This window comes from Mobula birostris, chromosome 1 (assembly GCF_030028105.1).
Source record: "Mobula birostris isolate sMobBir1 chromosome 1, sMobBir1.hap1, whole genome shotgun sequence".
Classification (NCBI taxonomy): domain Eukaryota; kingdom Metazoa; phylum Chordata; class Chondrichthyes; order Myliobatiformes; family Myliobatidae; genus Mobula; species Mobula birostris.
The window spans coordinates 218,978,534-218,994,469 of NC_092370.1; the positions used below are offsets into that span (position 1 = coordinate 218,978,534).

The following is a 15,936-nucleotide window of genomic DNA, read 5'->3' on the forward strand; positions in this document are numbered from 1 at the left end:
CAGGCCTTGTTACAGAAATATGATCTTGTCAGGCATTCAACAACATGATCTATGATGTTTCCACTCTCCTTACTGTCCAGCTGAATAGCACAATTTATCATACTACCTTTTACCGGAAACCACAATGTTCTGTAGTAATTGATTTTATTGGTTTAGAGTTCAATTTTTATTGTATATTCAAAGGGTATTTTAACTGATGTTGAAGCCAATCATAGAACTAAGGTCCCACATCACTAGGTCAAGAACAGCTACTTCCCTTCAACCATTCACTGTATTCTTCACTCTTTCACTGCATTAGTAGAGCAACACTTTGATCACTTTGTTCTAAAATAGAGATTAATTCATTCTGAGTTCATTCTTGTAAAAAATGTGCATAATTTATGGTTAATTTATAGTTTTCTTGCAAATTCTATTTATCTGATGTCATTGTCCTATGATGCTGCTGCAAGTAAGTTCTTCACTGCACCTGAGCATCCATGTACTTGAACATTACTCATTCAAACTCAACTTTGAACTTGACTTTGACTATGGCACAAAAGGTGGCAAATCAGACCATCTAGATCTAAATCCTCAGAGCTCTGTCATTGTGGTTGAGATTTCAATTCGTGCAGAAATGTCAATTGGACAGCAAGTTGGGACTGTTTTGTGAAGTTTTCTTATCCGGTTTCTATTCACTTGAATAAGGTCTGGAGAGGTTATTCAATACTAATTATCTTTGAAATTCATTCACAAATAATTCAGTTATATGTCAACAAATATATATAGTTGGCACAATTTTGAAAGGTAAGGGTTTAAATAAAGTAATTGCTTTAAGAAATATTCCTTCATAGTGTAGCTATTTAGCAGTTTTTAAATAATATTGGTAACGATAAGGGTCCAAATCAAATATACCTTTTCAGTCATATTGTTAATCAGACACCTGTGATTAATCTGATTTTAATTCCTTTTAAAAGTTTATAGATAACTACTTGCTGGCTATATTAGATTGGTAGTTTATTAATAAATTACATTATATTCAGAACTTATTTCAACTCTGCCAAAAATATCCTTCTGTACAAAAAAAATTCTATCTTCTTCAAATGTCAGCAAGCAAATACAATTAGTAGTGATTTGAAATGCAATTAAAAATTCACAATTCCTTGCACCATAGTGACATTTCAGGGAAACTGTGTCAAAGAACATTGCAATCTAATGAAAACCGAGACGATATTACTTTCTTGGAGTAAATACTTAAAAAAGAAGCTAGCCAGAATTTCATCAAATTTGTGTTTCCAAAGATCAGATCAAATGGCTCTTAAACTAATTAAACTTATAATTCAAATTTAACATTACTTTTCATTGTATTCCTTTAATCAAGATGTGTCCACAGTTGGATATGTCATGATTGAAGGAGTTCATAGGAAACATAGGAAGCTTAAGAAATAGGAGCAGGAGTGGGTCATCTGTCTCCTCAGTCCTGTTCCACCATTCAATAAGAGCATAGCTGATCTGGCCATGGACTCAGCTCCATGAACTTCTCTTCTCCATAGCCCTTAAAAATTTGTCTAACTGTGCCTTAAATATATTTAGTGGGGTAGTCTTTACTGCTTCCATAGGCAGAGAATTTCACAGATTCACCACACGCTGGGAAAAGCAGTTTTTCCTCATTCCCATCTTAAAACTATTCCACAAACCAAGATACTATGTCCCCTAGTTCTTGTCTCACTTAACAGTGGAAACAACTTTCCTGCCTCTATCTTATCTATCTCTTCCATTATTTTGTATGTTTCTAAATGATCGCTTCTCATTCTTCTGAATTCCACAAAGTATAGTCACAGAGTAACAGTGGAATGTAACTATTCAAATCAATATAGGTTATATTCCCAATATATTCCACATACTCCCATACCTAGATTCACTGTTCACCACAACCATGAGATCACACTAATATCAATACTAATTGTACCAAAAAATTTCATTATAAAAGGAAATGTGAAAACACTACCCACATTCTTAAGAGAGGTGAAATCTTCCATGATTTAATTCAACCTTTCCCTTAGTGTTTTCTTTCAATGAAGTATCTTGTCTTGTTAGCATCACACTAGTACCAAATTGCTGGCAACAAGGGGTCAATAAACTCCCATAAATGTCTATCTTCTGATAACTTATTACAATTATGTCAAAAGTAATCCCACAGAATGGGCTATAAAATGCACAGATGGCATTTTTGTTTTAAAGAATCTGGTGGTAGAACTTTATGGAGAAAAGCAGAACTAGGAGCAGGAATAAACTAATTGTCCTTTTTGTACAGCCATTTATCAATTTATTATTTATCAAGATCACAGATGATCTTCCACCTCAGCTCCATTTTTGAGTACTATTCCCATAACTCTTCATTCCCTCAATATCCAAAAACTTACCAATCTGTTTAGAATGAGCAAAGCCTTCCAGATTCACCACACTCTCAGTTAAAAACTATCTTTCCGTTTCATTCCTAAATGGCCTACTCCCTTGGTTCTTCCCTCTTCAGTCAAGACAAATACCTTCCTGCAATGACTTGCCAAACAATGTTCCCTCGAACTTGTAACAAGCAGTGTGCACAAAGATCTTGGGTTGTGCAATTCTTTGCCCAGCGACAACAACATGTGAGCACTGAATAATTTCTTCAATAAAAACAATATAAGTAAGCCAGTTCTAAAATGCACAGACAAATCATCACAAACTCCACGTTGTCAACACCGTTTGCATGGGAAACCGGAAAAGGAAATGTGATCGGATCTGTTTAGTTTCTCTCCCATTTTGTTACTCTTATACTGTAAATTTGCCCATTCTTAACTGTAATATTTGTTTTTCCCAGTTTTTCTCCCTTCTACATATTTTTAAAGTTCTTTGTGTCCACTTTTATGTTTCCCACCTCACATATTCTCTTTCAATTTTTCATCAATTTCTTGGCAGTCCTTTGCTGAATCCTAAAATGCTCCCAAACTTTATAACTAGTGCTATTTCTACAACATTGTGTAAGATTCTTCTTTTGATTTAATGGCATCTTTAATTCCTATTGAAGTTTTCTTACTTTAAGGATTTAAGATAATTATGTATTTTTTCTATAAGTGCTATCATAATCTGTCTACTGTCACAACTTTTAATGTAATTCCCCAATCAACCAAATTCAACTTGTCCCACATGATATTAACCACAGTTTTGGATTGAACTATACTGATTTCAAACTCAATATAAAATTCTATCATATTATGTTATGGTCATTTTTCAGACCAACTGAGTTTAAATTGGAAAAGTTTTTTGTGCAGGATTTATTAGTTTTATTACATCAATTCTCTTGAGGATAAAACAAATCTAATTTGACATCTGCAAATCTTTACGCTTCATTCTGAGTGCAGCAAAAAAAGACAAAAAGTACAAGGGTTTATTATTTCAAATCATAAATCTCATTTAAATTCACAAATCGAGAAAGCATTTTTACACCAAATTGCAAGGAGTTTATTGTAGCATATTCCTCAAAAGCCCATATTTCATCAAAGTCAAGGTCAAAATCATGAACTTTTATACTGGTTCCAACAAAACATAGAACTAGAATTTACAAAAAAATCACATTTTTTTTCTAAATGGAAAACACAAAGATTGTTAGGACGATCTGTTTAAAATCTTCTATAATTTAAACAATTATTGAACATGTTCAGGGAAAAGGAATGTAATCCACGCAAATGAAAAAATAGACTATATTTCCAATACATTCCACATACCCCCAGGATTAATTATTTTGCAATGTGCATTTCCCTAGTTAGTGCATAGCTTACTTGATAATTACATTTAAATTTGATTCTGTCCAGAGGTGAGTATGCAACTTATAAATAATTACATGAATGCTATTTCTGGAAATCTTAGTAAGTTTTACCTCATAGATTCGTACCTTCTCCGTATCAATCCCTTTAGACATTGACCACGTTGACACTATATAATCCATAACACGTTCACTAAGTCCTTTGGGGACTTGGTAAAGTTTGAGAAAATCCCGCACATTATTTAGCATTTCATGGTAGCGGTTGGTGTTGGCGTACATTTGCTGGAAGATCGTTGTGACGTTTCCAAAAATAGTTGCATAAAGAAGAGCTGCAATTCAAAAAATGGAAGAGATTTGAGTCATGCTTGCTTCGCATATATATTTTAAAATCTGCTTAAGTGAATATCTCTGGGGTGGAATATCAACTGGAGATTTCAAAATCCCCTGCTGAAATCTAACTTGTGTAACCAAGTCCTTTAAGCATTTCCTCTGTTAAACTCCTTCTTATTGCATTTGTTTTTCACTCTTTCAATATAAGTTTATGCATTCACACTTCAGTAGCACCATTGTTCTTCCAAAACTAATTGCGCAGTTGGTAGGCATAAGACAGAGGAGCAGAATTAAGCCATTTGACCAACTGCATCTGTTCCACTATTCTATCATGGCTCATTTGTTAACTTTTTCAATCCCATTCTCCTCCCTTCTCCCCATAACCATTGACACCTTTACTAAACAAGGATCTATCACTCTCTATTTTAAATATATCCAATGACCTGGCCTCCACAACCGTCCACTGCACTGAATTCCATCAATTTAGCATCCTCTGGCTAAAGAAATTCCTCCTCATCGCTGTTCTGAAAGGATGTCCTTGTAGTCTGAGAGGACACTAAGTTGCTGGATATAGCATTCTAAATCAAAGTACAGTTCATTTTAACCTGGAAATTCTAACAGTGAGCCAGCAGAAAGAACACAAGATCCAGTTAGAAATAAATTAAGTCTGAGCTTGTAGGCAGATCTTTCTTTCCTTGATTTATACTGCTTCATGGGTCTAACCCAGAAAGACTTGGTTGGAAATGTTTCTGGGTACCGAGAACACTGTCAGTTTCATTCACCAAGGATCTCAATGTCTTTTATGTAAGCATTCAAAGGCATACAAAAGATATACAAATTCTCACATTATCCAGTGACCCTGTGATCTCTGTCTCGGAGGCTCAGAACCCCCTTCAAGTGGGTGAACCCTCAGATGTATCATGGTATATCTGGGTGGATTCTGAAGACCAGAGTGTTCAAGGACATCTTCAACCTCTCATTGCTGCATTCAGAGGTTCCCATGTCCTTCAAAGGGGCAGTAATCATGCCAGGGCTAAAGAAGAGCATGCTGAGTTGCCTCAATGACTATTGCCCAGTTGCACTCAAATCTACCATATTGAAATGCTTCTAAGAGATTGGTTATGGCTAGAATTAACTCCTGCCTAAGCAAGAACCAGGACCTGCTGCAGTTCATTGCAAGCAGTCTACAGCAGACACAATCTCACTTGACCTCCACTTTGGAGCACTAAGACAACAGCAAAACATACAGTACTGTATGCCAGGCTGCTGTTCAGCGATTACAGCTCAGCATTCAATACCATCTTTTCCTCAGTAATAATTACCAAGCTTTTTAACCTCAACTTCTCTACCCCCCTCTGCAACTGGATCCTTGACTTCCTTATTGGGAGTCTGTACCAGTCAGTACAGATTGGTAATAGCATCTCCTCCTTGCAGATAATTAACATGCCGCATCTCAAGGATGCGTGCTCAACCCACTGCTCTAGCCTCTCTACACACATGACTCTGTGGATAAACTCAGCTCAAACACCATTTATAAAGTCGCAGATGACACCACAGTTCGTAAAATCCCAGATGCCGACAAGGAGGCGTACAAGAGTGAGATAGATAGTCTGGTTGAGAGGTGTCGCAATAAAAAAACTAATACTCAATGTCCAAGCAATTGACTTCAGGAAGGGGGAATTGAGAGAACACGTACCAGTCCTCATTCGAGGAGTTAGCAGTGGAAAGGTTGAGCAGCTGGACGTCAACTTCTGTGAGGGTCTGTCCTGGTTCTGACATATTCATGCAATCATGAAGAGGGAATGCCAGTGGCTCAAACTTGTTAGGAATTTGAGGCGATTTGGTATGTCACCCAAGTTTCTATAGAGCCTTCTAACTGGTTCCCTCACACCATGGCATAAAGACTCCAACATGCAGGATTGCAAGAGGTTGTAGAGGGTTGTAGGCTCAGCAAACTCCATCACAAGCACAATCCTCAACACCTCCAAGGATATCTTCAGGAGGTGGTGCCTCAAGACTTTGGCACCCATCATTAAAACCTTCACCATCTGGGTGTGCATTTTCCTTATTACTGCCATCGGGGGGAGGTACGGAGGCCTGAAGACCTGCACTCTCAATCATTCAGGGGCAGCTTCTTCCTTCATCAGTTCTATGAGTGGTCCATGAACTCATGAATACTATCTTGTACTTTATAGTAATTTTATGTCTCTGCACCATACTACTGCCACAAAATAACACATTTCCTGTCATATTAGACAGTGATAATACACTTGATTCTGATTCATGCTCATCTTTTATAGCAGAAATTGCAAAAATCTATGAATAAGCAGAGCAATCAAGTAGTGGTTTCGAAACTACAGAAACATTCTGGATCAAATAATACTCTAAGAGTGGTAGCCTGGAATCGTTTGACTGATACAACTGAAAACAGGTTTGTCACAAGAGTAACCTAATTGCAATTAATTGAAAATGAACACTGAAATTATTCAAAACTAATTTAAACTTGTTTTGGGGGTAAGGCAATCAATTTAAGTATAGAAAAATACTAAAACATGTTCTTGGGCCCAAACATAGCAGCTTTAAGGTTCTATATGATGTTCAACAAATTTATATAAAGAGCAAAATTCATAAAGCTAATTAAAATGAAGCAGGACATGGGTAGAGCTATACAGCATTCTAGTACAAACTATCTTAAACTAATTAGAAGATTACGGCCATTTTGCTCTGGATGTAAGATGCATCCAGAGTGACGCAATCTTTTGCAGTATTCTGGCTAATTAAGAATTAGCCTGCAAAGTCTTTATCTAGAGTCTTTGGTCTGAGGCGATTTGGTATATCACCAAAACCTCGAGCAAATTTCTAGAGATGTACCATGGAGTAAGCGTTCGGCACGGACTAGAAGGGCTGAGATGGCCTGTTTCTGTGCTGTAATTGTTATATGGTTATATTAGCTATATGGACAGGAAAGGAATGGAGGGTTATGGGCTGAGTGCAGGTCGGTTGGACTAGGTGAGAGTAAGAGTTCGGCACAGACTAGAAGGGCCGAGATGGCATGTTTCTGGGCTGTAATTGTTATATGGTTAACATTCAAACTGGTGGCATCACCCTGTGGTATGGAGGGGCAATTGCGCAGGATTGGGAAAATCTGCAGAGGGTTGCAAATTCAACCAACTCCACAGCCTCCCCAGCATCTTCAAAGGCAACATCTCAAAAAGGCAACATCCATCATTAAGGACTCCTGTCACCCAGGATATACTCCCTCCTCATCGCTACCATCAAGAAGGAGGTGCAGGAGCCTGAAGAAACACACTCAACATTTTAGGAACATTTTCTTCCCCTCCAACATCAGACTTCTGAATGGACAAAGAACTAACCTGTAAATACTACCTCACTATTTTTCTCTCAACACGACTTACTGAATTTAATTTTATATATATATATATAATAACAGGAACAGGAAGATTTAGCTTGCCTGTCAAGAGGTTTAAAGTTTAGCTGTAGACATCTATTTCTAATTTAGCTGATGTTAAAATATGTATAGTGGTTTATTTAAAGACTACCACCGTATGATTGCTTGACACTTTAATAAGCAGTTCCTTTTAATTGGCTATCTTTCTTTAAATTTCATTCACACAAAATTTTGAACTTTCGTGATTGTCATCTGTACTTAACCATGAACTTTGAACTACAAATGTTAATTAAGTCCTAGATTATACATACCTAGAAACTAATTCTCAAACAGCACTAAACCAGCTATATTATAATGACCACATATTATATCCTGTTGCACAAATTCATATTACTGTTAGCTCTGCTGAGCCGGGGTGTATTACTGGGCAATTAAATCCAACTCTTGGCATTTAATTGACAGTTTTTTCTAAAACATGGAGATGATATATAGACCAGAACCCAGTAAGGATAACCAAATATTGACTCCTGATATGAATGTACTGCTGGATTTTCAATTGCAGCATAAACTTGAAGATTATAAAATTCATCCAGAAATTAGAAAACGTCAAGATGTGAGATGCCCAGAATAGACATTAGTGACTTTAATTAGATATTTCAGATTAACAAAATCACAACCTGAATTTATTCTGGAGCATTTCCAGTAGTCCACATGCATTGTTACAATTAAAAGGGAAACTATTCAGTCCAACAGTCCTGTGCCAAATCTAGAAGCGCTGTCCAATTAATTCTTGTCAGCTGTACTATCAGCATTGCCTATATCCTTTCAAGTATAGTATTTGCCTAATTTTCATTTGAATGTCAATATGATTAGTATTTCTACAACTTCAGCCAGTGTTTTCCAAATTACAAACATTCACTATATAAAACTATACATTTCCATGTTACATCTTCTTCTAAGCTTAATACATTTAAATGTGTTTCCACTGATCATTGACTTTTCCCCAACTGGAAATAGTTCCACCCTTTTATTCAGTCAAAGCCACTTATGATTTGAGCAGCTTTATAAAGTCTTCCCCTTATCTCTCTGTTCTGGGAAGAATAGCCACACCTTTTTTTTTAACTCTTTGTATCCAGGCACTTTCCTGGACACCACAGGGATTAATGCTAGGACCTCACCTTTTTTAAAAAATTTTGGTAAATTGGTAAATTTAGCCCTAAATTTTCTAATGAAAACTATAAAAGAAAGGTGAGAGAAAGACTGAAGCAGTTGACAGAGGAATAATGGACTTTAAGTAATTGAACAAATATTGACCGAATAGATTAGAATATGGAAAAATCTGAAATTGTCCAGTCTGGATGAAGCATCTCGTCCCAAAACATTGACTCTGTATTTTCATTCACGGATACTGCCTGACCAGCTAATTTCCTTCAACATTTTGTGTGTGTTGCTCATGATTCGCAGATTCTCCAGAATCTTGTGTTTAAGATTGTCCATATAGGCAGGATTAAATAAAAACAAAACATTTTATCTAAATACAAAAGATTCTGCAGATGCTGGAAATCCATAGCAACACATTCAAAATACTGGAGGAACTCAGCAAGTCAGGCAGTATTTATGGAAATGAATAAACAGTCAAAGTTTTGGGCCAAAACCCACCATGAGGACTCAAGTCATCAGGATCGTTCTGATGTATATTTTGTGCCTAAGTTATCTAAATGTTGGGAAGTTCTAAGATGAAGGGTATCTTGGAATTCTGGCAACGATTAGTACAAGACTAATCATTGCTGGGTACAGCAGATAATTAGCAAAGCTAACAGAATATTGGCTATTACTAGAGGCCTTGTGTGCAAAAGCAGGAAGGTTATGACTCCATGACAGAAGCTATTGATGAAGACACATTTGGAGTATTATGTACACTATTGGTCTCCTTACTTAAAGATGGATGTTAATATTTGGAAGCAGTTCAGAGAAAGATTATTGGACTCTATACAGAATGATTAGGTTGCATTATGATGGAAAGTTAGAAAGGCCAGGTGTGTGTCGACCACTGGACTTTAGAAGAATGAGAAATGAGTACACTGACATATTTGATCCTAGAAGATCTTGGTAAGCTGGATGTGGAGCAAATGCTTCCTTTTATAGAGAGGCTGTCATTGTTTGACTTGTGTTAAATTAGTCACAACTAGGACTTAAACTGAATGTTCATTGGTGTGAAAGATGGCCACGTAATACGTGTAGTTGAGTATCATGTCCACCTGAGGCATAACCAGTGTTTTAATAAAGTGTTATCATTCAAAATCACTCTTTTGTAATCTAATCATCTATTAATGGTACCAACTTATTGAATAGCTTGAAATATTCCTATTAGGTTGCAGTAAGCCATTTGGAGGACCAGTCATATGATGAATATATAGAGACAAATGTAATTATTGTTTCCTTGGAACTTAAGGCAACAATGCAATAGCTTTTCTTTACTGGGATATCTTTGAGCTTCTTGTAACTATAACTGCTTTCAGCTGTAACATTTTCCACCAGTGCATCCCAGTTCCCTGACTGCTGTTCATTTCAGCACCAGCCTATGGGCTGCTAGTTCTAATCACCAACTTAGTTTAAAACATACAAAAAGCAAAAGCTTAGACATTGAATCTAAGTAGTTAGCAGTGACTTAGACTTGGAATAATGATAATAATAATAAAAGTAATAATAATAATACTACGTACTTTATTGATCTCGAGTGGGAAATTCTTTCGTTACAGCAGCAACATTTCAAAACACACTTAGCAGTGTGGAGACTTAACTAATAATAAAGTATGGAATAATTATATACACAATAATAATTTACCAATGCACAATAATAATGTAGAAAATAATAAAGCTGGTACCCTTCCCCCCACTAATAATCACTTTATGTGCTGACAATACATGCAAACAAGAGGTTTGGATATCAGCAAAACAGATTTGCTGGCTGCTGTGGGACAATAAGAATCTTCTCCCATGTGGGAACTTGGTTCATTGCCATATGCCCGACTTGAAAACTGTTTGGGTTATGAACAGTTCACAGGAACAGAACACTGCACAAACTGGGGAAAACCTGAATGTAGTAAATGACCCCTCAAAATCCATGTTTGTCATTTATAAAAGAGCTTATCTTCAATGTGGTGGAAGGGGTGGAGGATCTTGTCCTAGATCTGCCATAGGCCGATGACAAGATTCTCCATCCCTCACTCTGCTGTGGAGATTTTATCCAAACATAGATGTGTATCGGATAGTATATAGTCAGAGATAGGTGCCTTGAAAGAAGGAAGGCATAGAGAATAGAATGGCTGAGTGTTAATGATTGGGTTGAAGATAACAAAATTATCCAATGTAAGTTCTTACTAAAGTTCATGACAATGAACAGAGCATGCCATTGCCTGAGGTCCGAATTTGACACCATGCAGCGAAACCACAATTCACCTGGGAACATCCAACAATGACCATTCCTGGGCCAACTTGGCCTAGTCTCATAGTCAATCCCCCAGAAGGAAACATTGAATAGAAATCAATTACATCGATTTTTTGAACTTCCAGTATGCTCTCCCCCTCCTTCACCATTCCCCATTCCCATTTCCCTCTCTCACCTGCACAACACCTCCCTCTGCTGCTCTTCCTCCTTCCCTTTCTTACACAGCCTTCTGTCCTCTCCCATCAGATTTCCCTTCTCCAGCCCTTTATCTTTTTCACCAATCAACTTCCCAGCTCTTTTCTTCACCCCCTGGTTTCACCTTTCAACTACTACCTTGAACTTCTTCCTCCCCTCCCCACCTTCTCACTTTTACTTTCTAGTCCTGATGAAGGGTCTCGGCCCGAAACGTGGACCGTTTACTCTTTTCCATAGATGCCACCAGGCCCCCTGCGTTCCTCCAGCATTTTGTGTGTGTTGATTGATTGGAAAAATATGTTATCCCAGGCTCAACTCACATGATTTTGTGCAGAAGTAAATCCTTCTGTAAGGGACAATTCAAAGTTCTGAAATGATAAACAACTTGCACAAAACGCTGGAGGAACTCAGCAGGTCAGGCAGTATCCATGGAGACAAATAAACAGTCAACATCTTAGGCAGAAAGCCTTCATCAGAACTGGAAAGGAAAGGGACAGAAGTCAGAATAAGAAGGTGGGAAAAAGGGATACAGTACAAGCTGGTGGGTGGATAGGTGAAACCAGGTGAGGAGGACAGTGGGTGGGTGGGGGAGGGCAGATGAAGTATAAAGGGGTAGGTGGAAGAGGTAAATGGCTGAAGAAGGAAACTAGTAGGAGAGGACAATGCACCATGGAAGGAAGAGAAGGAAGAGGGGAACCAAAGAGAGGTGATGGGCAGATGGGAAGAGAATGATGAATTCTGAAATGATAAAGATGACATGAACTGCTCATTAGCTCTTCTCACTCTGGATGAGGCCTTTATTCAGCTACATAGCACCGAAGAATTCATATTGAGCTACCGAGTATCAAGATTCATTAACTACATCTTGAAATCTCTAAAAGTGCAGCACTGAACAAAGAACTGAGAGAAAACTTGACGGAAAACCATGACCATGTCAACTAAGCATTCATTTGCATGAGATCCACAAACCGGATTCACTTTAATATTATTGACAATACTAAATTACAGAATATTTGGGACAATAGATTTTCATCCTATCAGCCTAATTTGGATTTGAGCTAGAAGTTATTTATTTAAGTTCATTGTTGTAGCTGATATTCTGGTTATGAAATATTTCTTTGTAAATGAATTCTAGTAATATTTTCTCTGTGCAGTGTTTTTCTGTCTTGTACAACCATGATTGATGCCAATGTAAATAGGCAGAAAATTGAAACTTTCTCTTTTCAATGATAATCCTCAAAAATAATAATGCAGAAAAAAATCTCAGAGGGAACAAAGTTGAATTACTTATAGTACATTGTTATACGATGAAACAGAAATGCCTTCCTTATTTTCATTTGGAGCCCCTTTCTTACCAGCAACAAAAATGTACTCATATCTTCTACAATGTGGCCTCTCTCAAAAGGACATCAGTACAAAGAGGGCAGCAAGATGTGGGAATGGACTCCCAATGAGACTTCCAGTAATATTGAGCCTTACCAGCTTTTGATGATAGCCTCAAAAAATCCAGGATTGTAAGATAGCTGGCATAATAGCATCACTGGGATATGCAAACTTAACAGTTCCTGGTGTCTTGTTGGATTTCATGCAATTTTAAATTATTTATTTTTGCGTCAACTTAATGTCCTGGTAAAAGTTACTCCTGCTTTGCTGTCTCAAAACATGACAGGGTGCAGAGCTTTGTGCATGGTCACCTCATCATGATGCACTATAGAGCATATAGGCCCAAAAAAATTATTGGTACACACAATGCCATAACCTCCTACAAAGTTAAATCTTGCAACATAGGGGAACACAGAGCATCGCTTTCAGATCATCTCAGTGCCTTCTATGCTCACTATGATCACCAGAACGGGGAAGAACCTGCTGCCATCGGGTAGAAGGTACAAGTGCCTCAGGACTCACACTACCAGGTTCAAGAACAGTTACTACCCTTTACATATATATATATATATTTGCACAGTTTGTTTACTGTTTACAGTTACTGTTCTATAAATTTGCTAAATACGCCCGCAGGAAAAGAATCTCAGGGTTATATGTGGTGACATGTATGTACTCTGATAATAAATTTTACTTCGAACTTTGGATATACAAGTTCATCTTTGCACAGTGCACCTAAACAGTCTGGGTCAGGGACATCTGCTTAAAATTTCAGCAGCACCTATAGCCATGAATGGTCCATATAGAGTTTCCATCACACTACACCATTGAAGGGCAGACAAGGTAAAATATAATTGCAGGAATGGGAGGTGGGTCTAAACGTTTCTTTGCTGAGGCCAGCGAGCACCTGGTAGATGAAAGAGTGAGATATCAGAGAGATCATGGTCACACAAGGTTCTAAGAATGATTATAGGTTAGACACTTGGTCTCATGATAGGGCACCACCAAGGGAAAAATGAGGAAGACTGTTAATTTGAAGTTACTCCCAAAGTGAGTCCTACAATGGTCCAAGAAATGTTGACACGAAAATCAATTGAAGCGAGTCAAGAAATCCAGAGGTGGATACTAGATCAACAATATCTGTTGAATCACTAAGAACAACATAGGCAATATCAGTACAATCACAAAGTTCAAAGAGAATCTAAAACTCAATGGATCAGTTACACTGGTGGATATGTTAAATTCACATCACTCTTAGAAAAAGTGATATAATGTATGTAATTAAGTGCAAGTTCCCTCTATGATGTACTTGACCATGTGTGTTCATATCATCCAGTAGCACTTACATCCACTGTAATAAAGTGCTTTGAGAGGTTGGTGATGAAACATATCAACTCCTGCCTAAGAAGCGACTTAGATCCACACCAGTTTCTCTACTGTCACAACAGGTCAACAGCAAAAGCCATTCCATTGGCTCTTCACTCAACCCTGGAGCAACTGGAAAGTTAAAGTGCATACATCAGGATGTTCTTCATTGACTACAGCTCAGCATTCAATATCATCATCCCCTCAAAACTAATCAATAAGCTTCAAACATTGGCCTTAGTGCCTCGTTATACAACTGGATCCTCAATTTCCTCACTTGCAGACTCCAGTCAGTTTGGATTGGCAAAAACATTTCCTCCAAAATCCCGATCAGCACAGGTGCACCACAAGGCTGTGTGCTTTGCCCCCCACTCTACTAGCTTTATGCTTATGACTGTGAAGCTAAGAACAACTCCATTACCATATTTAAGTTTGCTGATGGCACTACTGTCATTGGCCGAAACAAAGGTGGCAATGAATCAGCATATAGGAGGGAGATTGAAAATCTGGCTGAGTGGTGCCACAGCCACAACCTCTCACTCAATGTCAGCAAGACTCAGGAGCTGATTATTGACTTCAGGAGAAGGAAACTGAATGTCCATAAGCCATTTCTCATCAGAGGATCAATAGACAATAGACAATAGCTGCAGGAGTAGGCCATTCAGCACTTCGAGCCTGCACCACCATTCACTGTGATCATCCACAATCAGTACCCTTTTTCCTGCCTTCTCCCCACATCCCTTGACTCCGCTATCATAAAGAGCTCTATCTAACTCTTTCTTGAAAGCATCCAGACCTCTACTGCCTTCTGAGGCAGAGCATTCCACAGAACCACAACCCTCTGTGTGAAAAAGTTTTTCCTCAACTCCGTTCTAAATGGTCTACCCCAGAGGTGTAGACCACTTAGAATGGAAGATCAGCAACTGGAAATTCCACAGTGCTATAAATTCAAAGGGTCTGTCCTAGATTCAGTACGTAAGTACCATAACGAAGAAAGCACTTCTACTTCCTGAGAAGTTTGTGAAAATTTGGAATGTCATCTAAAACCTCAACAGAATTTCATAGGTGTGTGGTGGAGACTATATTGACTGACTGCATGACAGCCTGGTATGCAAACACCAATGCCTTCCAATGGAAAAGCTGACAAAAAATAGTGGATATAGTCCAGACCATCAGGGGTAAAGCTCCCCCCAACTATTGAGCATATTGTCACAGGAAAGCAGCATCCATAATCAAGGACCCCCCACCTTTCAGACCATGCAGTCTTCTTGTTGCTGCCATCACGGAGGAGGTCCAGGAGTCTCAGGCTCAGGAACAGTTATTACCCCTCAGACATTAGGGTCTTGAACCAGGTCGCCCACAAACTGTGGACTCACTTTCAAAGACTACACTTCACCTCATGTTCTTGATATCTATTGCTTATTTATTTATTTATTATTATTCTTTCTTTCCTTTTCTTATTGTATTTGCACAGTTTGGTGTATTTTACAAATTGATTGCTTGTCCATCTTGTTGAGTGTAGTCCTTCATCGATTCTATTGTGTTTCTTGTATTTACTATGAATGCCCACAAGGAAATTAATCTCAGGATTGTATGAGGTAACACATATGTATTTTGATAATAAGTTTACTTTGAACTTTGAATATACAGTCTGAGAAGAACCTCAAATATGCCCCACATGCCACTCAGAGCTCCCCATGTTGCCTTCCCATTACGTGGCACACTCCGCATGGTAGTGCAACCAAGAACAGAAACCCACAGGGTTCCTTCCATCAAACATTTCCAGGATGAGGTTATGAATGTCATTGAAAATCTTTTTGTGGACTGCTACAACAGTTAACTGTTAAAAGTTGCCCTCAGGCACAAACTGTTTAGCTTTGCAGGTAATACATTTTGCTGATGTGATGTGTGGCAATCTAAGTAAAAAATCTACTTGCTGCTGTTCTGCAATGTCCTACTGTCCAATTTCTTAACATACTATAAAATCATGTTTATTGACCTCTGATCCTGTATTGAATTAATAGCTTGGGG

At 38.0% G+C, this 15,936-nt stretch overlaps 1 protein-coding gene across 1 annotated transcript in view; it reads right to left on the reverse strand.

The window, feature by feature from the left end:
* kcnh5b (potassium voltage-gated channel, subfamily H (eag-related), member 5b) overlaps window positions 1-15,936 on the reverse strand; it is a 507,516-nt gene that overhangs the window by 271,179 nt on the left and 220,401 nt on the right. The window contains exon 8 of the mRNA XM_072251293.1: window positions 3,908-4,107. Coding sequence (XP_072107394.1) covers window positions 3,908-4,107 — 200 coding nt within the window. The remainder of the gene's footprint in view (window positions 1-3,907; window positions 4,108-15,936) is intronic.